Source organism: Calypte anna, chromosome 6 (assembly GCF_003957555.1).
Source record: "Calypte anna isolate BGI_N300 chromosome 6, bCalAnn1_v1.p, whole genome shotgun sequence".
Lineage (NCBI taxonomy): Eukaryota > Metazoa > Chordata > Aves > Apodiformes > Trochilidae > Calypte > Calypte anna.
The window spans coordinates 26,742,501-26,763,805 of NC_044252.1; the positions used below are offsets into that span (position 1 = coordinate 26,742,501).

Here is a 21,305-nt window from a genome sequence, read left to right on the forward strand (position 1 = left end):
GGGAAAGAGGCTCTGTGTGAAATAATGAATGGTCATTGGTAATGACCACACAAGTTCTGTGGGGAAGCTGTCACCCTGAAAATAACTACTGACCTGCAGCTGCCTGTTGTTGAAGGCTACTGTATCTCTGAAGTTTTGAGCTTGGTAGGTAAAAATCTCAAGTCAGTAGAAGTTTTGCCATCCTCCAGGCTTCCACACAGCATATGAACATAGGCTTCTCCTCTTCCCCTGTCCTTCGTCCTCACCTGGTCACCATCCCCACTAAATGCTCACTCTGTTTCTCCAAAATGGTAATTAGGAAAACATTTTTTTCCCATAATTTGGGTTAGGAAGTTACTTACCTTTTTTTTTTTTCTGATTTTCTTCACTCTCTTCTGTTTATGTAGTAGCTGGAGATACTTAAATCTTCATAAAAAATAAACAGAGTGAATAGCCTATATATTTGTTGAATTTGTTTCTAAGATCCTGACCACACAACAACCCACCCTGTAGACAGAGTTCACTTTTCAGTGGTTTTAATTTTTGACCATGTCTTTATTTGAGAAACTATTCCATGACCCACTTATCCCAGCCACATGATGGGATCCTCTTCAGAAGCTTAACAAACACCATCTTTTGTCCCCATTAACTCCAGTTGTCATTAGTCTTTTGTGATATTTGGGAGACCTTCTCCATTGATGAGTCTGGCCTTGTTCAGGTCCACTCTCCTAGCCTTACATTTTTGTGTTACCACTGCAATTGTCTCTTTTTCTTTCCTGGTACATGCCCACTGCTCTTCCCACTCAAGGGAAGTCAAGTCAAGTCCTCAAGTCAAATGAGCATTGCTCTTCCTCTCTGCTCCCTGAGCATAGGCTTTTCTCTATCTTGGTCATTCATTGTCACTGCTTCTTGCACCAGATTGAACCCAAGCAAGCCTCAGCAACACAGTCCTCTCTTCAACACTGAATCTTGCCTAAGACAGAGTCATTTGATAGGATGTGGGCCAGATTTTTATCACTACACTTATACACTTATTTCAGTGAAGTCAGGATTTTGCCGCGGGTTTTATTTTCGCCCATGTTTGTAAGTTATTTTTTTTAAAACAAGCTCTTGCTGTCAGTTTTTATTATTTGCATTGTGCTGTGGCTGAAGGCTCCGGGCACTGTGTGAACAAACTTTGAGTATGTCCAATCAAAATATACACACAGGCACAAAAATAGAGAGAGGGAGAGCAGAAGAAAACAATACTAAGGCCCAGTTTGTGTCTTGCTGGTGGCGAGGCAGTTCTGTGGTGTAGGTGGGACCAGGATATGGGTGTTCTTGCAGCCTCACCATTGTTGTCTCCTCTGAGCTGCCATGCACCAGAGCCTTTCCCCAAACATTCATTTCTCTCCTGACTACTTTCTCCTTTTTCCAGAGAGGGGGTAAAGTGTTTTTACAGTCCATGTGGAGATTTGTGTCCATTGGCTTCAACAGAAGTTAAAATCTGTGGAGGAATGACCATTCTGCTGCCCTTTCTCCTCTTCCTCTGCCATCCCAGCCTCCTCCTTTCCATCTCTCCATGCCTTTCTGAGGAGCTGCAATTCTTTGCAGTTTAAACAATTATACATTCTCCCTCTTAGTCCCTGCTTTTCCCACCACTGCCTTCAAAGACAAAATACTTCTATCTAATGATCCTGAGTACTACCAGCTGATAGACAAAGATCCTCAGAACTCGTAGTGGACAGTATCTCGTGTTCATGAAAGTACCACTGTGTCATCTTGTGAATGTAGTGAATGTCTAGGCAGATTGGGGGGGGGATTAAACTCAGTAATGGAATTTATAAGTGAGCAAAAAATAGAGAATATCCATTATATTTCTAACACTTGTACATAGTCTACTTATCTGTGGTGTATCACCCCATTTTAAATCCAGTTTGATAGAAAAAAGTCATTGTGTATTGATGGTGGAAGAAAAAATTCTTTATCCCATTGTGTGTTCCATATTCTCAGGGTACTTTATGCAGACAAAACCAGTTCAAAATCTAGGATGAGAGTAGGGATTTGCAGTGATAAAAACCTTGTCATTTGCCATAATCACTTTAGCCTTGGATTTTTGGGGAAGTTATTTTTGAACCAAATTTTTAGTCTAGATTGCATTCCCTGGAAACCTTTAAACTTCAGTGGAGTTTTTCTAAGGAAAGGCAGTCAGTCATAATGTGCTTTCCTTTTTCCCTGCAAAACCTTTCTGAGACTATTGGGAAATATTATTAAGAAGTCAATCTTGCTTTTGAGAAGTTTATTTATTTCAGTTAAAAGTAAAAAGTCTGAATGATTGTGCCATGTTTTTGCTGTGGCCCTGACCAAGCAATTAGATTCGTGCAGAAGGATTGCACCGAATCCAGTTGCAGGATCAGGGCCTCTCCATGTATATGACCATAAACCATTAAGCTGGCAACATTTTTTTTCTCTTTAGAAAGGCTAGACTGCTATTTTGCATTAATTTAGACCTTTCTGGGTTACCTTAACAGGTCAAAATTGTCTTAATTCCACAATCTTCCCACCTTCAAGCAATGTGGCTCAGAAATTTATTAGGCACAAATAAATATTTTCTTTTGCTCCATCAACAAAATATAGCTAATGAGGCATCTATAAGGATTATAAAAATGCATCTAGATTGTGTTGGCATTAATATTTTATTTTGCTGTCAATATGCAACAAAAGATGTCATCCCAAATTCACAACATGATTCAGAACTATAAAAATTGATTCCTTGGTTACCACAGATAATTTCATAGCAAAGAAACGGACTGGTGGATTTTCTTGCAGGTAGCTGAAATTCCACTTTCATCCAAGTTCATCCAATTGAATTTGTCTTTTCTAAAAGATGTTAAAAATCATGATGTCTCATGTCAGTAATGATAATGAAGGGGAAGATTGGCTTTAATGACATTAGAAGAGTCATTATGTTTAATTTATTGCTAATTAATGCTGCCAGCTTTCATATGCTTTGTCTAGCTGTCATGTGCTTGTTATATGCTTTTTTTTTTTTTTTCTTAATGTGTGTACACATCCCTCCCCATTCATTCATTTTTATTCTGACGATTTACACAGCTTTCTCTCCTCTAGGTTTCCTCCACACATGGTCCCGCCACACCATAGTTTACACACAACTGGAATCCCTCATCCTGCCATAGTCACCCCAACAGTCAAACAGGAATCTTCCCAGAGCGACGTCGGCTCACTCCACAGCTCGTAAGTTGTTGCTTCCCTGGTCTTACTATTAGGGCACCCAAAGCATCACCTGTGCCTGCATGTCTTTTAAAAGGCTTGGACTTGCAGGAATGTTTTGTGCTGCAAAATACATATGTATTCTTAAATTGCTTTTCCTCTTCTAATTGATTTGAACATGGGTTAACCACCAAAGTGTGTCAAAATAGTGGTAATGGTCTTTCAGAGCCATTCTGTGACACAGTCAAGGAGTTACTGATTTCACCCATTTTAATAAGGAAGTGGAGTTTTCGTAAGACTCAATTGCTTCTTGACTGGTATTCTTGTTACTTGGTACCCAGTTTGAAGCTGTGAGATGCCAGATACACAACAAGAGACAATAAATCAAAGCATATAAATGGCTTGTTCAAAGATCCAGACAGTGCTGGTATCAAGTTTAGGTTTGAAGCAAGGAGAGCCTTGGTCTACCTCTCTGCTCCCACTGCTTGTGATGCTTTGTGCCTTTCATTTCACAGGTGAAACAGAAAGATAGCACTTTGGTTCCCACTGATGATCAGGTGTAACTAATTCTCCTGCCCTCATGCTCACAAACCCATTTTCCTGAGTGTCCTTTCAAGCTGCTTCTGAGGGGCTGAGTGGATACTTGGTGATAGTGTGTAAATGTGAGAAGTTTTCTTACAAGTTTTCTTAAAACTGTTCTCATACAGCAGCGAGGGTGAAGGTCCTGGAGAACCATCTGGTCCTCTTTCTAGATACCCATTTTCTGAAGATTAATGCTAGAGGGATTGAGGGGATTAATATAATAATAAACTCACTAGACTTCTCACCGTGAGGTTTATGTCTGTTGTATCTTTGCCCTTCAGAAAACATCAGGACTCCAAAAAAGAAGAAGAGAAAAAGAAGCCACACATAAAGAAACCTCTTAATGCATTTATGTTGTATATGAAGGAAATGAGAGCAAAAGTTGTAGCAGAATGCACATTGAAAGAGAGTGCAGCCATCAACCAGATCCTCGGTCGAAGGGTAGGTAGCAAGGGAGAACCACAAGCAGGATCTGAAACTTGGTAGGATTCACACTGCTTGCAGAGAAAGGGACTTGCATCCTTCTTAATCTCTGTGTTTTCCAGTTCTTTTCATATGGGATAGGGAAGTAACTAAACCCAAAGGCCTTTTGGTTTTTGTTTTTACAGACACTTTTTGTCAGTGGAGTCATTCACAGGGAAAGGTGGGGGGAGGGGGAGTTAATGAATAGCAGTGTTATTTCAGTGTTATTTCCATCACCTGGAGATGGAAAAATCTCAGATTTCTTATTTTGCCCTAGAAATGGGCAGAAAAGTAAATGAGGATGGAAAAAGCCTTTGAGAACTACAGTACCAGTACCAGCACCTGTGAGAGCCAGGAGAAGTTAGGGGGTGCCAATGGGGAAGGGAGGATGAGAAGACTTGCAAATCTGTAACAGATCAGGCTCACAACAAGTGGTTCAGCTTCTGGACCCTCTCCCCTGCTCTTTGTTTAGTTTTCTTAATTCTTCTCTCATCAGGAGGCAAAGGAGCTGAGTGAATGTAAATTATAAATTCCAAGTCAGTTGAGTTTACTGGAATTATAATCTGGCATTATAAATAAAATATGAATGGCAGTGTGCCAGATCATCTGTTTTTATGTCTTTTTCAATTAAAATCAACTCTCTCTGTCTTTATATTTAAGTGATATACTCTGCTGCTAACGTGCTTGAAAAAAACCCACTTGTGCTTTTTGTTTTGTCTTTTTCTCTTTTTTCCACCTCAGTGGCACGCGTTATCCAGAGAAGAACAAGCAAAATACTATGAACTAGCAAGAAAGGAACGACAGCTTCATATGCAGCTGTACCCAGGCTGGTCTGCACGGGATAACTATGTAGGTTCCTATGTAGGTGGAAATTTTTTTAGTAGTAGAGCTTGTAGAAATGTATGTGACCTGCTGAACTACGACCACACATTGCACACAAGCACTACTTGGAAAGCGTGCCTCAGGATCTCAATCTGGTAACAACCACAGACGCTTCCCTTTGCAATATTAAAACTATTGGGGATAATTCTCAGCCCTCTGCCTGGAAGAGGTATCCTGGCTGGGACTACTAAAAGGATAGAACTGGGGTACGACGGTAGATCTCTGTGAAGAAACTCTTGGCTTCACATTTACCAGCATCTGAAAATGCTGTTTGGCTTGCTGGTCATTTTAAATTTTGTTCTTTAAAACAAAATTAAAAATTCCCCAGGTGCAGCTCCCCTCCTTTCCACCCTAAAGATTAGTAATTAGTGTCTTGTGCTTATCTGTGTGAGAGTATAGTGGAAAGTGGAAGAATGACTTATCCTGGCTTCAGAGAAGGACTGGCAAAACCAAAAGCGTGACTTGTTTGAAAGTCTTACTCTCAAGTGGGGTTAATTTAATTATTCCACGCTCTACTCTTGTATATTTAGATTGTTTCTCTTTTTCATTTCTTACCCTTCATTAAAAAAAAATATGTTTTGGAGTTTGTGATCAGTTCATGGATTGATTTCCCCCTTCCACCTTTCAGAAAGATTGTTTAGGAGCTAAAACTAAAGTAGCAGATTTTTTTATCTATTAACAACATAAAGCTAGTGTTGCAAATACTTACTAGTAGTACATAACCCCTTCTTCCATGAAGGGTAAGTGGTGCATGTGGCATTAAGTGTTTGCAAGCTCATAAATTCTTGGCAGATTTGTGGATTGATGGGAGATCTAAACCCTCTTTAATAGGCTTATAGCAGCATCTTCATTATTTAAAAAAAAAAAAAAAAAAAAAAAGAAGTCACCTTTCAAAGTCTGTAATTCTAGAATGAACTGTGCTCCCTACCCACCAGGCAGACTTCCCTGCAGGGCTGGGGACCAGCCACTGTAAGATTGATACCAGTTATTTATAGCATTACACATTTTGGTTTTGTGGAAGACTGTCTCTTCCATCATCATGATCATCATCATCACTTCCTATTTTACCATAAATATCCTATTTTGCTATTAATCATACAAACTGTGTCCTGTGTATGTGGCAATGTTTACCTCTGAGAATCCATGCTTTTCTATCTACGAATGGTTCAGATGCTGGTTCAGAGTCTGCAGCAAAGCCCAGCGCAGCATCAGGTCTCTGTTCTTCCAACATTTCAGCAGTGGCAAATAGACATGCTCACTTACTCAGCAATATGTTCTTAAGGACATTTTCTGAAATTGTTCTGTTTTTCCTTGATCATCATTTCTTTCTGTTGGGCTCTGTCTTTCTCCCTCCTTTGTTTGCCATTGCAGGTGTAGCCATGCTTGCTCCTCAGAGGAGAGTTGGTTGAGCCTCATGAGGCACTGCTCCTGCTTAAACACATTTTCCCTTTCTTTCTGGTATAGTCTGTCCCAAGACTGCCGGCCCATAGGTTTGAGGTAGTTCCTCATTACTGCGCAGTATCATCTTCTTGGGTGTTCAAAAGGGAGTAGAGGCTCGACTGAGGTTTCAGCAATGCTCATTTTGCTCAGTGACTGTGCCACTGACAGATGGGCATGTACAAAGCCTTCAGTGTTTAGGACCTTTTACTTTTGTCCTCACCGTGTGATCACTGAGAAACCCTTTCTTCTTGAGCTAAAAAGCACAGGATGAGAAAGCTGGCACTTTCCCAGCGGCTTGATGCTGTACCCCCAAGTGACCTTCAGGGGGAACCTTCCTGCCTGAGAAGAGCACAGTACCTTTCCATCACAGGACTGCATCAGCCACAGGATTTATTTCTCCTCTCCTGGTCCATTCAGAGCTCTCTGAGTTCCCCTCCTCCCTTGGCATTTTGTGAGGTCTCAAGCCCTTCACTCACCTAAAAGTGGAGCACATTTGGGCTGCCTGAAATGGTTAAATTGTCAGGCACCTCACATCAGGCACCAGGAAACAGCCAGCTATAGCCCAGGTCTTCAGAAACAGGAGCAGCACTTTCAAAAAATGTTTCAACCTGCTCTTAAGAGAGGAAGATACAGAGAATCCCTCACAGCTTGTTGGTGTCACAAGGCACATTTGCTCTTTTTGAGATCTAATATAAGATGTTAAGCAGCACTGAGTTCTGGACTCAAAAGTGTGCAAGGGTGTAGACATCTCACCTGATGCTTGCCTAGAAAATTAGTACCAAAAGACTTTGCATTCCTGTCAAAACTCATGTTGGTTTGGCTCTGTAGAGGGAGTTGCCAAAAGGATTAGCAAATATTTACATCCACCTTCACAGCCTAAGAATTTGTATAGTGTGATGATGGAAAATGATCCAGACCATCTGCCCAAGTCTTAGGAAAACAATCAGAGGAAAAGGCAGCACGGTGTCTTCTGAAGAGCCTTGAAAAACTGCTGCCATCATTCTTTTCTTAAGCTCTTGTATTAATTTAGCTACGTAATCAAATATCTTCTTGTAGCACAGAAATTGAACAAGGATGCTGGGTGTTTCTTCTCCCTAACTGATTTGAAGAGGGTGTAAAAGAAATTAGTGGGACCTCTGTCAATTTTTTGTTATGAACAGTTTCCAAAGTTCATGTTGAAAAGGAACCTGGACCCTGCCTGACATTGTTGTATGCCATTTTTAAGAGATTTTTTTTTTCCATCCGTTTTTAACAGATTGCTTAATCCCTTAAAGGGATTATGGTACTTTAATACCTGTCTTGAAGAGTTTCTAAATGGTGCATGACTCCTCAGCTCTGTTCTGGTTGGGCATTGTGTGAAGAAGTTTTAAGATCTCAAATTGGAATAGCCCTTGAATTGCCAAATGTGCTGCAAAAATTGAGCAATTTTGCCAGAAAATGCAGTCTGTTAATTATTCAAGTGGCCTCCTTGAGGTTAAATAAAAATCAGGTTTATGGTCCTGAGCCAACTGACTGGTTGGTGTCACATGGTTGTAACCCTGGCAAAAATTCACTGACAGAAAGTAACTGTCCACTGAGATCAATATTGATGGAGCAGTCTGAGCCTCTTGTATCTTTATGTGATATATGAACTTCAAGATGTACCGTGTTATCCCTGGTTTTATTCTCAGGGAACTTCAGGAGCAGTGCTTGTCTATCTTGTCTGCCTGCCATGTTGGACTGGTGGCTGCTGTAGCAATTAACTCAGAGCAACAAACTTCTGTATCCCCTGAAGTGACCTCAGAGGTGTCAGAGCATCCAGCCCACAGGATTACGTGCACAACGTTTAAAAATCCTTTAAAACTGATGTTGCACACAGCTTTTTCCCTTTACCAGAAGGTTCTCATGAACAAGACTGTGCTTGTCACAGTCTGGGTAGCAGGGTGGCAGCTTACAACCCTGAGCAAGCAAGGAGGAATGATTACATAAGCCCTGTGCCAGAAAGGCAGCTTTTGGGGTGGAAAAATATGACGTCAACATATTCAGAATCCATCAACAAGTCAATATCCAGCATTCATGCTTAGGAGATTTTTTTTAATCAATGCATTCCAGGGAACATATCCCGAAATGCTGTAGTGGATGTGCCAAGCTGAAGCCCAGTACTGTCTAGCTGGGAGTCAGACCAACCTACTGAGAAAGATGTCCACCATGTGGAAGAACTTCTTGGCTTCCTCACAGATCCATCCAGCCCTTTAAAAGTGCTGTGAGATTCCTTCCTCCAAGAGATGTTTGTTTCTTTTGACCACAAAGTACTGCTGACCTGATGTATTTTTATCAGCTTCTCTTAATACTACATCTTCTGAAGCAGGGATCTCTGTGCTGTTCACAGTAGACATTGCTTGCACAAAAGTCATCACTTTAAGCTTCTGGGGAGCTGTGAAAATGAAATTACTTTGTCCCCTTGCAGTGGTCTTTTTGATATGCTCTTCAAACCCTGTAGCTCAGTGTTAGGAAAGTTTTCTTAGAAATCAGCTTTTCTCTTTTGAGCCATGCTTTTTGTAGCTCTTCTCTTGGAAAAGAAATCTTTTGGTTTTTACAGAAGTCATGTCCTCTCTCAGGCTGCTGGAGGGAAAAGGAGAAAGGGTCTTTCTCCAGACAGAAACTGTCACAAATTGCATCATCTTGTGGGAGGGTATTTGGGAAAGGGATGCAGACAGCAAAACATTAATGGTAATTTTTTCTTGTGATATAGCAAAATGTGGACAGAGTTCTAGTTGTACCTGGATTTTTTTTCTCCTCCTGGCTTTGCTTTCTAAGTTGGCAGTTGCTTATAAACTGGCAGGTTCAGGTTTGCTCATTACTGTGACTTCCTTGTCTACTTTACCAGTTGGGTTTGAGTGTTGAGGAACTTCCACTTTCAGTCTCCATTTGCCACCCTTTCTTTCCCCACCCCACAGAAACTTGGCCAGGAATGATTTTTTTTTTAAAGCAGGAGCATTCTGAAATGAAATTTCTGTCGTGCTGATAATGTTATCTCAAAAGAAACATCTTGCAAGTCATTCTGCCCCCTCCCCAGCTGCTTATGGCATTGGTGGGTGTTAGCATTGGTGGTAATGGTGATGGGGGGGATGTTGCACCCAGGCTGCCCAGAAAGGCACAGGGCGGGCAGGCAGGGCCATACCTGGGGCACATGCATCCCCTTGCCACCCACTTCTCACCCTTCCATCCCCTCCCCCCTGAGCCTTCCTGCACCATGAGCGAGCCAGCACCGCACTTCAGTGTCCTCCCTCGTGAGCTTCTCACCATGGCCGCAGCCCCATCCCTGTCTTGCAAGGAGACACATCCTGGTTTTCTTTTTAATACTTCTCATTTGTGTATGTTTCCTGCAGGGAAAGAAGAAGAAGAGGAAAAGGGATAAGCAGCCAGGAGAGACCAATGGTAAGTAAAAATAAGTCTAAACCTCTTGCTTAGAGAAAGTTTGGCAACCCTGGTGTGACACTCTTAGGTGAGGGGGAGGTGGGTATGAAATTCCTGACCTCACGGGCAGCCAGCCCCTATACTAGACAGCCTTTTTTTGTTCTGTTTTAGGGTTTGGGTTTTTGTTTTGTTTTGTTGTTGTTTATTTTTTTTAATGCACTCTATATATTTATGCATTATTGCCCTTCTAAAACTAGTAACCAAACCATTGCATGTAAGAATCTCTTGTGACGTTAGCTGAATTTGTACATAATAATTGCAAAGCCTTTAACTGCAGAGCCGTAGTTATAATGCCTATGCCATCGTTTTTAAAGTTTTCTGCTTATTTTGAGCATCTGTGTGTGCGTGTACGTACGTATGTATGTGTTTGGTATTAATTTGGGCTGTACCTGTATGTTCTGATGCATGCCTTACAGTGGTAAATTGCACCCATTTTAAATTAAGGAGGTTTGCCATTCTATATAGAAGAAATTAGAAATACTGCATAGGCAATCTCATAGTGAATTTTGAAGAAGCCCTGACTTAGTTTTTTTGAAGCCTTTGTATAATTTGTTCTTTTTTTTCAGAACACAGCGAATGTTTCCTAAATCCTTGCCTTTCACTTCCTCCGATTACAGGTGCTAACGTCATTTTGAGTCATTTAAAATAGTTTATAAACTGCTTTTTAATTTTTTTTTCTGCCATTATAGATTTTAACATTGAACACTTATGACATTAAGAAAAAATACCATCCACACATTTTGATAGTGTTTATTATCTATATAACTTTATATCTATTATATGTTTCATAGTATTTTCTAATTTTGTTTTTCGTTTTTGTAACAATTGCTATTAAAACAGTAATACAGTAAAAATAACACAAGAGTTGTACTAACTGTGCAAATTGAATATGCAGTATTTCTTTAAAGAGACTGATAAAGAATGGAAGCAAGTCAGTAATGAACCTCCTTAATCTAATGGCATTTTTCATGGCTCCCACTAAGTCTTCTCACATTAGCATGCATATGCATTTTTCAATTATTATTTTAGTTTTGGATTTTATTTATTTGTTTTTTTATTTATACTCCTTGCTGCTCAAGCCTATGCATTGCAATTCACTAGCTCTACTAACTCAGCACCTTGCCATGCTTTTACATTTTATTTTCTGGCTGATACTAACATACTCATTCCACAATCTGCTTATTCTTATCCATTCTTTTAAATACAAATTAATAAAAACAAATAAATTGAATGTTTTTCTAAAAGCTGCATTATCCCAGGAGATATAATTTCCTTTTTTTCGTTGTTGTTGTTTTGTTTTTTTTTTCCTCTTATTTTGTATCTGAGTTGAAAAAAAAGCATGTTCAGGATCTAATTTCCATACTCAGCTCCTTTTCTTCCTTTCCCCCTACCCTCAAAAAAAGAATAAAAATACCCAGCCCAAATAAATCTTGCCTGAAACATCCTGCTAGACCATCCACAATGACTTTCCTCTACCTGCTCCTTTAAAAGGGAAAGAAACAGTCCTTTATAAAGGGATACTGCAGCTTTAATTGCAACAGCTAATCTCAAGAGTTGAATAAAAATGTGATTATCACTTTTTTTTTTTAACTTTTAAATCAAAAGTCAATATTTTGTAATTAATAACGAGGACATTGATTTTTATTCCCTTTTTTATTTTTATTTTTTCCTTATTTTTATCTTTCTCTTTTTTTCTCCCCCTTTCTCTCTTCCTCTCTCTCTCTCTCTCTCTCCCCCTCTCCCCTTTTCTTTTCTTCCCCTCTCCCTTTTCTGCTCGCTTTTCTTGAACTCATTCAGACCTGAGCGCTCCTAAGAAATGCCGAGCGCGCTTTGGCCTTGATCAACAGAATAACTGGTGCGGCCCCTGCAGGTGTGTATAGTTTTCCCAGACTCGCTATGGCTGATTTGCAGCTGGTTTATTTGGTACTTTCCCCTTTTTTTTCCTGCCTTGTTGCTTTGTAGCTCTGTGTTGTGATCTGGAAGACACAAGGGAGTGGGACACTGCTATGAGTTATCGTCTCTCTGAAAGGGTTTTGCTTTACTTTTTTTTTTTTCTGTTGTTGTTGGGTTTGTTTTTTTGGTTTTTTTTTCCTTCTTCTTTGCTGCTGCTAGCCAAAAACCCACTGTAAAACAGCATCAGCCTTAAGCCCCTCTAATCCGTGGCTCAACCACGCTCCCTCCACCCAAGGAAGGTCGTTCCCAAAGCCCTTGGTAACACAGCGTTGAGTGCGGTACTGACACGGGACAGACACACGGCCGTGTGGAAGAGGCTTTTTTTTTTTGGTTTGTTTTCTTTTGGCTCACTGTGAAAGTCCTGTTTTCTTTCCTGCCCGTGGTACGTGGGGAGATTACCAAATAAAACTAAGGTGATTGAAAGCTAAACGTAGCTGTAGCTAAGATGACGCAGTCCAAATGAGCTCTATCCACCATTGTGTTGTATTTTTTGTGTTTACCTTATGCTAACAGATGCAAATACTCCAAAGAAGTGTCGGGCATTGTTCGGGCTTGACCGACAGAGTTTATGGTGCAAACCATGCAGGTATAATACTACCCATTAGGCCTTTGGGGAAATAAAAGCAATCTGTCCTCTTAGTGCATTTGTGTGATTTTATTTTTTTAATCTTTTTTCCCCACTCCCCACCTTTCTCTCTCCCACAGCATCAATTGCTAATAATCTTTGATCTTTGGAATTTCTTGCTAATTTAATGCCATTTTCTCTCTTTCTTTACCAATAACCTCTCCCTGGTGGTAGAACTGGGAACAAGAAAACTTCAAGTCCTTGAAGCTGGCAGTTTTTTTACCTTTTTGATTTTTTTTTCCAGATTGTCAGCAAAATGGACATTTCTATTTTGTCTTTAATTTGGGTCTATGTCTGCTGCCTCCAAAGGCTTTTTTTAAAGGTTCTGAGACCTGCAGCATTAGTGTTTTTGTCATGATCAGAGATGTAAAAGCCAGTGTTTACAGCTTATGTTGTACTAATTTTTTGGGGTGTTGTCTGCAAAATTAAATAGCTACCTGGAGGCTTCTATGCCTCGGTAAGATTTCTGTAGATACCAGTTTTTTAAATTATCTGATGTCAGGAGATTTTTTCTGATTCTGGAAATACAATTTTTTCCTAAATTTTATCCCAACAATTGAGCTGTAAATGCCTGAGCTTTAGAAAAAAATAATTACAACTTTAGAAGGACAGTTTCCAGCATTAAAAGGAGATGAAAGACATCAGAGAGCCCAAATTTCACAGCCCATGTTCTACTGGAGTTTAATTCCATGTATAACTCAGTATGTACTTCTTTCTTGGTGGAGGGATACCGAGTAGTTCTTTTCTCATTCCTTTTTCCTTGTATGATCGCATTTGGTTAAATTTGTTGTTTCTTTGTTCTGATACAAGCAGTCTTTGAATTTGGAATATTATGATGGTAGGTATTTCAAACCCAAACCACACTCTGTGTGTAGTGATTCCTCTCCCACATTTTCCCCCTCTTACTCATGCCAGTCCCATGTGCTTCATCTCATTTAGAATGTAGATCAGATGTTCATCGTATTTTGTGTATGCACGCAGTCTTGTTTGTGCTTAGTGTGGAGGATAACAGGGCTCGAGGGTGGTGGTGTGTGTCAAAAAAATAGCTAAGGCACCACGAGTGTCTTCAGCAGATTGCATATTGTCCCATTTGAGGCATGCCAGTACCAGGTGTTGGGGGCTTAAATAACAGAACCAGTACTTAAGGTAAACAGGCTCTGAAAGCAGCGATTGCTTGGAGGAAGAAGAATTCAGTCCCCAGGAGCTGGGTAGCCACTTGATGGTGTCAGGAGGCTCAAGTCTCATGCTAGCCAAAGACCTGACTGCTGTGTTTAATTAGGCTTTGTTCTGTGGTTAGTTAGCTACATGCTATCAGCAGATATTTGCATGTAGTCTAGAGATAGAGTATTTGAAGCACATCAGGCTCTGGATGCCAAGTACCAGAACTCGGGGCAAATCATGTTTGTGTTGCTTGATCAACAAGTCTGGCAGCTTAAGTAAACAGCATACTTTTAAAACTACATTTTACCAGAAACGGGACTTTTGATTTGATCTGTACAGTGCTTAGGTTACATGTGAAGCATAAATCCTCTCCTAACTCATGCCAGGTTTTGGTCAGAAATCTTTGCAGCTCACCAAAGAGAACTTTTTGAGACCAGTTTTGGGCGGTGTAGTACCTTTCAGTGATACAGCCGATCGCTTGAGACTTTCTGATATAGAGACAGCTGCCTTTTTTTTTTCCTTTTCTTTAACTTTTAAATGTTTTCAATGCATGGAGGCTTTGTACCCCTAGGTAGAGTTTAGAGCATTTCTCTCCTAGTTCTGATCCTAACGATTGTAACATTGTGTTTTGTAGCATGGTAACTTTTTATAGTGCATCTTAGGTGGGTGCTAAAGGTGTGAAGTTTGCTACTGCAATAGAATCTGAGACACCTTTGGTCACAGCAACTGAATAAACCCTTGTCTGTGGCTTTCAGTCATGGCAATTGCAGCTTTACAGGTTTCCTGATGCTTGTCCTGGGGTTGGTTTCAAGGGCAGCTCAAGCACAGTCAGGTCTGTTGATGTTTGCTGGACCAATGTAGCAGTTAACACTTCCAGAGCAACACATAGTGAATAATCCTCGCTAATGCTTCTGAGGGAGGGGTATGTAATGTTTTTGTTCCCACTTTAGGAGAGCAAAACTTGAGGCACAGATTGTTCCTTGGAAGTTTATTTATTCACCCTCACCAGAGGCTGACAACACCTGGTGTTGTTCTGGTAACATTTGTCTTGTGGGGTTTGGGGTTTTACCATCTTTACATTCTATCCCACCTCAGCCTGAAAAATACATGACCACAGATAACACACGGTGGGAATGGCACAAGCTGGAGGAGTGTCTCCCCCTTGAGCCATCATAATTTAAGTAAATGGCTTTTCAGATTAAAAGTGTTCACACTATTGAAGTGTTTAATATACAGCTGAAGCAGAAGAAGCAATCTGCTCCCTTAATCCTAGCCAAAGGAAAATTACTTCAGGTGTCACAAGTTGGTTTAGGTTTAAAAAAGTTGTTAACTCCACTGAGTCAGAAAGTCAGGTGGATTTGGTTTAAGCCTGCTTTGCTATGGGAACTCTTCCTTTCAGGCCACAGACCTTAAATAGCAGGCCCTGTTAGTGATGCACAGCTGGAGATAGGGATTGTTGAGACAGAGGAGAGGAAATGGGACAAAGAGCAGAAGAGCTGCCCTTAGCCTAGAGCCAGAAGCTTCCTGTATTGTTTGTTGATGGTAGAAGAATTAACAGGTTCTGTTTTGAGCCCACCAAATTAATTTTTTTCTGTCTTTTAACGTTGCTCTAATAAAGCATGGTTTACAGCCTTCACTTGCTGTCTTCTATCTCTCTTTCTTTCTTTCATTTTAACATTTAAGTTGCATGGTTATCTTTAGTTTTTAGCATGCATTGATCTGCAGGCTAACGTGGTTAAAACTCTTAGCCCTAACTGCTGAACTTGCCATGTGGAACGTGGAGCAGAGCCTGAGTCTCTGGAGGAAGGGATGTCACAGCACTGGTCCCTCAGTAAGGCTGGTAGAAAGATGGGGTGCCAGGGTTGCTGTTCGCTTCCTGGCTGTGGGAGATGGTGTATTTTAACTCCAGGATCAAGCTGATTAGATCTCCCTTGCAGTCAAGAAACATCTAGTGCCATCACCTGGACAGCACTTCTTGGTTTAACTCAAGTCAAATGCAGGTGCCGTACATAGGGGAGAACGGTGATGGCCAGCAGTGGAGCTGGGGCACCTATGCAAGTGAGGAATGTCCCTCAGCAACACTCAGCTGCTGTGCCATACTCAAGCACTTCCTCTGATGAAGCTGCTGAGCTAGGGTGAGGTATCCACTGGAGAGGAGGAACAACCTACTCCTTTATGTTCGTGGCTTTATGCAGCTTAGCTGAGTGTCCAAAGGTCTTGTGGCAAAGCTGCTGTAGACCAACTTTGTCATACACCTCAGGCTGTGCAACAGCAGTTCAGCACTCCCCATGGAAAGTGTGCTTGTGAATAGCAGGACTGGAGAGCCATCATTATTGGGGTCAAGGTTGCCACTGAACATCATTCTGCCAGATGCTGTGGTTGTTTGCCTCATTATTTCTGTCCTGCTGCTAGAATTGTCTTGCATATACTTGGCAAGTGAGATGCTGTGAAACTGTCATCTGTTTTCATTGCTCCTTTACATTGTTAAGTGGACAGAGAGAGGAGAAAAGATCTCTGTTGGGTCACTTATTTATTTTAAGATGAGCAGCTCTTGCGAGACTCTCATATTCCCTGGTGTGAAGTAAGCTCCATGTTGCTCCTCACCTTTGTACCTGTTGTCATGCTTTTCACCTACTGAAATTGGATCCCACTCTGGAGTTACTTGGATGGCCTCTTAGAGGAAAACGCCCCAAAATGCAGATGAGCAGCTTCCTACATCTACCACTCTCCCTTAAAACAAAAAGTAAACTTGAGTCGATTTAAAGCCACAACCTGCAGGCCATACAACCAGTTATTCTCGTTATTTTGGATCATGCTCTACTTATCCTGTTCTTTTCCTGTTTTTTCTTCTGTTTGCTTTGTCTGTTCATTTTGTTTTTATTTCCCCTCTCTCTCATTCCCTCTATTGTATATACCTCTGTCTGACTGTGACCTTTCTGGGTTTGGTGTGGTTCTTAACCAAGGAAAAAGCAATGGGCAGTAGTGTGCAGTCATCCTTGCCTCCCAAGGGCAGAGCATCGTAAGACACTACAGGTGATGCAGGTGTAGAGGTAGCCCTGATGAGCTGGACAGCATTATAGGACATCTTGAGATGCCATCAACTATTCAGAGCCTTTATTTTATAAGGATTAAATTACTTCGTTTTTTGTTTTTTGTTTTTTTTTTTGGAGGAAAATTGAGTTTGTAGATTAGCACAGTGGGCTCCAACATCTTACCTATTTTCTGATTATTAAAACAGGGGAGGAGGTGACCTGAAGGTGAGGGGGATAAAGAGACAATTGGTTGGACCCTTTCCAAATCTGTTAGCTAAAGGGAGACTCCCAAGCAGGCTCGGTGCCAAGGACACCCTGCCAGACCCCCAGGATGGCGCAGAGCCCAGAGTAGCCAATTGGCAACTCTTTGCTTTAGATGACTCTCTCCACCAGCATCTCTGCCCTTTATTCACAGACAACTCTCTCCCTCTTTCTAGGAGAAAAAAAAAGTGCGTTCGCTACATACAAGGTGAAGGCAGCTGCGTCAGCCCACCCTCTTCAGATGGAAGCTTACTAGACTCTCCTCCGTCCTCCCCCGCCATGCTCTCCTCCCCCTCCAGAGACTCAAAACCACAGACTGAACAAACGCAACCCCTCTCGCTCTCATTGAAGCCTGACCCGCTGGCACACCTGGTCATGATGCCGCCGCCATCCTCGCTTGTCCTCGCCGAGAGCGCTGCGAGCAAGCCCGGCGCCCTGCCTGCCGCCAGCTGCCCCAACGGGGCCCTGGACCACCCGCCGGCTGCCCTCCCGCCGGCCGCATCCCTCGCACAGCCCTCCACGTCCTCCTTGCATTCCCACAGCTCGCTGGCAGGGACACAGCCCCAGCCACTCTCCCTTGTAACTAAGTCCTTAGAATAGCTTTAGCCTCGTTAGCCCCTTCCGTTTCCTTCAGGGGGATTGAATTCTGTTGGGATTTGGGGTTGGGTTTTTGTTGTTGGTTTTCAGTTGTTTTTTTTTTTTTTTTTTTTTCCCTTTAATTTTTTTTCTTTTCCTCCTCCTTGTTGTCCGCTGTTCGTCGTTCGTCGTTTCTCAGTTTCGTTTTTAATTCGTGCCACGTGGCTACATTAGTTGATGTTTTATCGAGTTCATTGGTCAATATTTGACCCATTCTTATTTCAATTTCTCCTTTTGAAATATGTAGATGAGAAAAGCCTCATGATTCTGCCAAAATTTTTATCAACAGCTGTTTAAAGTCTTTGTAGCGTTTAAAAAAAAAATATATATACATAATTGTTATGTAGTTCCAATAGCTTAGTTTTAAAGACTGATTTTAAAAATTAAAAAAGAAAAAAAAGAAAAAAAAGAAAAAAAAAGAAGCAATTTTGAAGCAGCCCTTGCCGGAGGCATTGGTTCTTTATTATTTGTATTAAATACGAGCTTGCGAACCAATCATTTTACATCTGGTTTTTAAACCTTTAAGGGCACAGTGAATGCAGTGCCGCTACTACTTCTTTTTTTTTTTTTCTTCCTTGTGTGAAACAACCTTTATTGTGATGTTACTTGTTATTGTTTAAATGTACAGAAACAAAGGGTTAAAAAAAAATGTGTTAATATACCTTGTTCCATGGTGTTGTTCTTTTTGGGGGAGGGAATGCTACTCAACAATTAAAAGTATCACAACGCTATTGGACCAGTAGTATTTATTGCTTTAGAAATTGCTTGTTGTATCTGTATGTTGTCCCTTTTTAAATGGTTTTTTCCCACTTTTTTTTTTTTTTTCTTCTTGAAACATTGTATAAAGGTTTTTTTTTCCCCTTAGTGTAAGCATCTTATATATAACAACTCATTTGTACAAGGTTTTTAAGTTTATATATAAATGTGTATATATATATTTTTTCCGGGATTTTTGTTTTTGATTTCCTTTCATGATTTTTTTTTTTTTTTTTTTTTTTTTGTTATATGAAACACAGTTGCCACCAAATGGACATTCGCAGATGCATTTTTCAAGGATCAGTACTATAAAAAAACCTAATTGCTTTAAAAGCCATTACACACAAAAAGACTTGAAAATTTAACAAGGGAATTTTTAGCAATGCTGTTTGAAAAATAGCAAGGTCCAAGTGTCTCCTGTTCTGAACTGCAGCTGAATCCCCTGCGACATTAGGACTGTAGGCTGTGTGCAAAATTTTTATGTGCCAAAATTCTCAGTGACTTTTAACTTTCTCCCAACAACTTTATTATTTTTTTTTAATGCTGTAATTTTTTTGTTCATCATGTTTTGCTGTGATGTTACATAGGTAGATATGTATGTAGTTTTAATGTCACCTATAACAGACGTGTTTGGTAGCAGATTGTCCGGAAAGCATTTAAAATGAAGAGGTATAAACCCTTAAGGGCCAAATTCTGTATATTAGATTATTCATAAAAGGAAAATCAGACTGCCACTTTTATGTACACTTACTACATACAGGTAGGTAGCAAACTTAAAACAAACAAAAAAAAATCCTAGGCATGTTGATGTTGCAAAAAACGCTGTATAAAGCTGAAAAATTGTTCATCTGTTCATTCAGTGCCATTGTAGTTGACATGAAGCGATTGTAAAACTGTCTCAGATTTTTCTCTGGTTTATTAAGATGCTAACTATAACATTTTTTGTGAATACTTTGAATGTTTCCTAACAGTTGTGATGTTACTGTTCTGTTTTATGCTCTTATTCCGATTTTCATTTTTAATGGTTTGGAAGCCATTTTTTGTAATGAATAAATGTTCATGCTGTACAGTATCTGTAGCATGCAGTTCTGGATTAATAAAAGCAACTTAGTATGTGCAGAGAATGACTTGTCAACTCATTTATGCATTGACTGCAGTTTACTCTGGCCAAAAAGTTGTACAGCCCAAGTGGAAAACTTCCTTGATATTTTTTTTGTGTGTGTGTGTGTGTGCAAATTGTGGCAACTTGCAGCCAGCTCCAGTGGTGAGAAATCCTCTCTTTCCTTTGGGTTCCCATGCTGCTAAATCTGTTTTGCATCAGCCCTCTCCCCATGCAACCAGCTTTCGGGTGAATAGCAGTGGCTGAAAATCCTTTTTATTTAAAGCAAATGGCATCTGATTTGCCAAAAGGTGAATAGCACGTGAGATAAGGTAGTGCTGTTCCTCCCTGTAAAGTGCCCCTGACTGGGGGACAGGAGCCCAGGATGGATGATACCTTTAATTTGAAAACCCTTTTGTTCAGCATTTGATCCCATAGTTCAGGACTGATGCAGTATAAAGGTCACATAGGAGAGTTTAAGTAGCCCCTTTTTTTTTTTCTTATTGTTTAAATGCAATGATCCCTTGTACCACAGTCTGCTCTCAGTGCTGAGCATGCATCATCCACCAAATGCAGCAGTGCCCACAGATACAGCAGGGTGAGAGTGAACTTAAATGCAAGAATTGTAATTAAATTTCTGATTTGTCTGGGTTGCTGGTTTTATTTTCAGTTTTGTTGTGGTTTTTTTTTGTTTTTTTTTTTAATGGAGTAGGAATCTAAGTTTCATAAATTCAAGGAATATCTCAGAAGTGGATGTCACTATAGCCCCAGTCATCTTGGAAAATTTCAACCATAGTAATTTCTACAATGGCACTCAAAGGCAACCCAGTGCAAAAGGTCTCAGAGCAGGCTTTTTCATGCCATCTTGCCACTCTTTTGCTGAGGTAATGCATTTCTCTTCGGTCAGTCTTGACTTCAGGAAGGGGTCAGTCTTGACTTCAGGAAGGGTAAGTATTTTTCCTTGTATAGGAAAAGAGTTGTTTTTCTTCAGAGACCTGGGAACAGGGCCGTTTTGGGACACCCAGCCCTGGTTCTGAAAGCATGCTCTCCCTTACTGTGAGGTCTTATAAAACCATCACTGGATGCAAGTTGTTGTCTGTTGGCTGCAGAAGGAATTTTCTTTGTAGAGCAGCCAGGAAGTACCGGGTGAAGTAGTAAATAATGTTTAAAACAAAATATATAGTACTTTAAATTGCTAACACTTTTTTTTTTAACCAACTGGTTTACGTGCCATAACCCTTTTTGTTTCAAATGCATTATTAAAGGGTAATATACATAGGTATTACTTAACATTTCCTGTTAGAAGGGTTAAGTTGTGATGAATTTTTTTCCAGGTTCCATTTATCTCCCATGATCCAAGGCCTGATGCTCTTCCTATTGTGGTCTGCCACAACTCAGCACCAGGTGAGTGGAACCTGTCCCCTTGTCACCTACAATAGGTGCGTGGGCAGCACGAGTGGGGCAAGACTACAGTGGACAAGAGGATGCTGCAGCAAAGCCTTTGTTGGAGATGCCAAAACTTGCTGTTGTTAGCAAGGCAGCAAATTGTGTACTATGCTCAAATTACTTACCTGTTATTTAAAGTTTCTAGGGAATTTTGTTTTTTTCTAAATGTTTTCACTCTTGTTAGAGCATGGCCATCCATCAGCCAGCCACATGGGCTGCATCTCTGCTGGGGATAACTGCTCTCCTCTCATGTAAAACATAGTGCTCCAGGGACATCTCTGAATGCCATGACTCAAAGGAGACACCATTAAGGTAGGATTCATAT

At 40.6% G+C, this 21,305-nt stretch overlaps 1 protein-coding gene across 22 annotated transcripts in view; it reads left to right on the forward strand.

The window, feature by feature from the left end:
• TCF7L2 (transcription factor 7 like 2) overlaps positions 1 to 19,556 on the forward strand; it is a 178,803-nt gene extending 159,247 nt beyond the window's left edge. For 3 of the 22 annotated variants that reach the window (XM_030452959.1, XM_030452957.1, XM_030452961.1), the window contains 7 exons: positions 3,073 to 3,213; positions 4,053 to 4,212; positions 4,975 to 5,082; positions 9,924 to 9,972; positions 10,578 to 10,628; positions 11,809 to 11,881; positions 17,220 to 19,556. In XM_030452959.1, the coding sequence (XP_030308819.1) occupies positions 3,073 to 3,213; positions 4,053 to 4,212; positions 4,975 to 5,082; positions 9,924 to 9,972; positions 10,578 to 10,628; positions 11,809 to 11,881; positions 17,220 to 17,643 (1,006 nt within the window). In that variant the 3' untranslated portion in view covers positions 17,644 to 19,556. Of the gene's footprint in view, positions 1 to 3,072; positions 3,214 to 4,052; positions 4,213 to 4,974; positions 5,083 to 9,923; positions 9,973 to 10,577; positions 10,629 to 11,808; positions 11,891 to 12,477; positions 12,551 to 17,219 lie in introns of all 22 variants that reach the window. The other 19 variants (XM_030452958.1, XM_030452960.1, XM_030452962.1 and 16 more) reach the window with 15 other exon arrangements.
• The last annotated feature ends 1,749 nt before the right edge of the window (positions 19,557 to 21,305 follow it).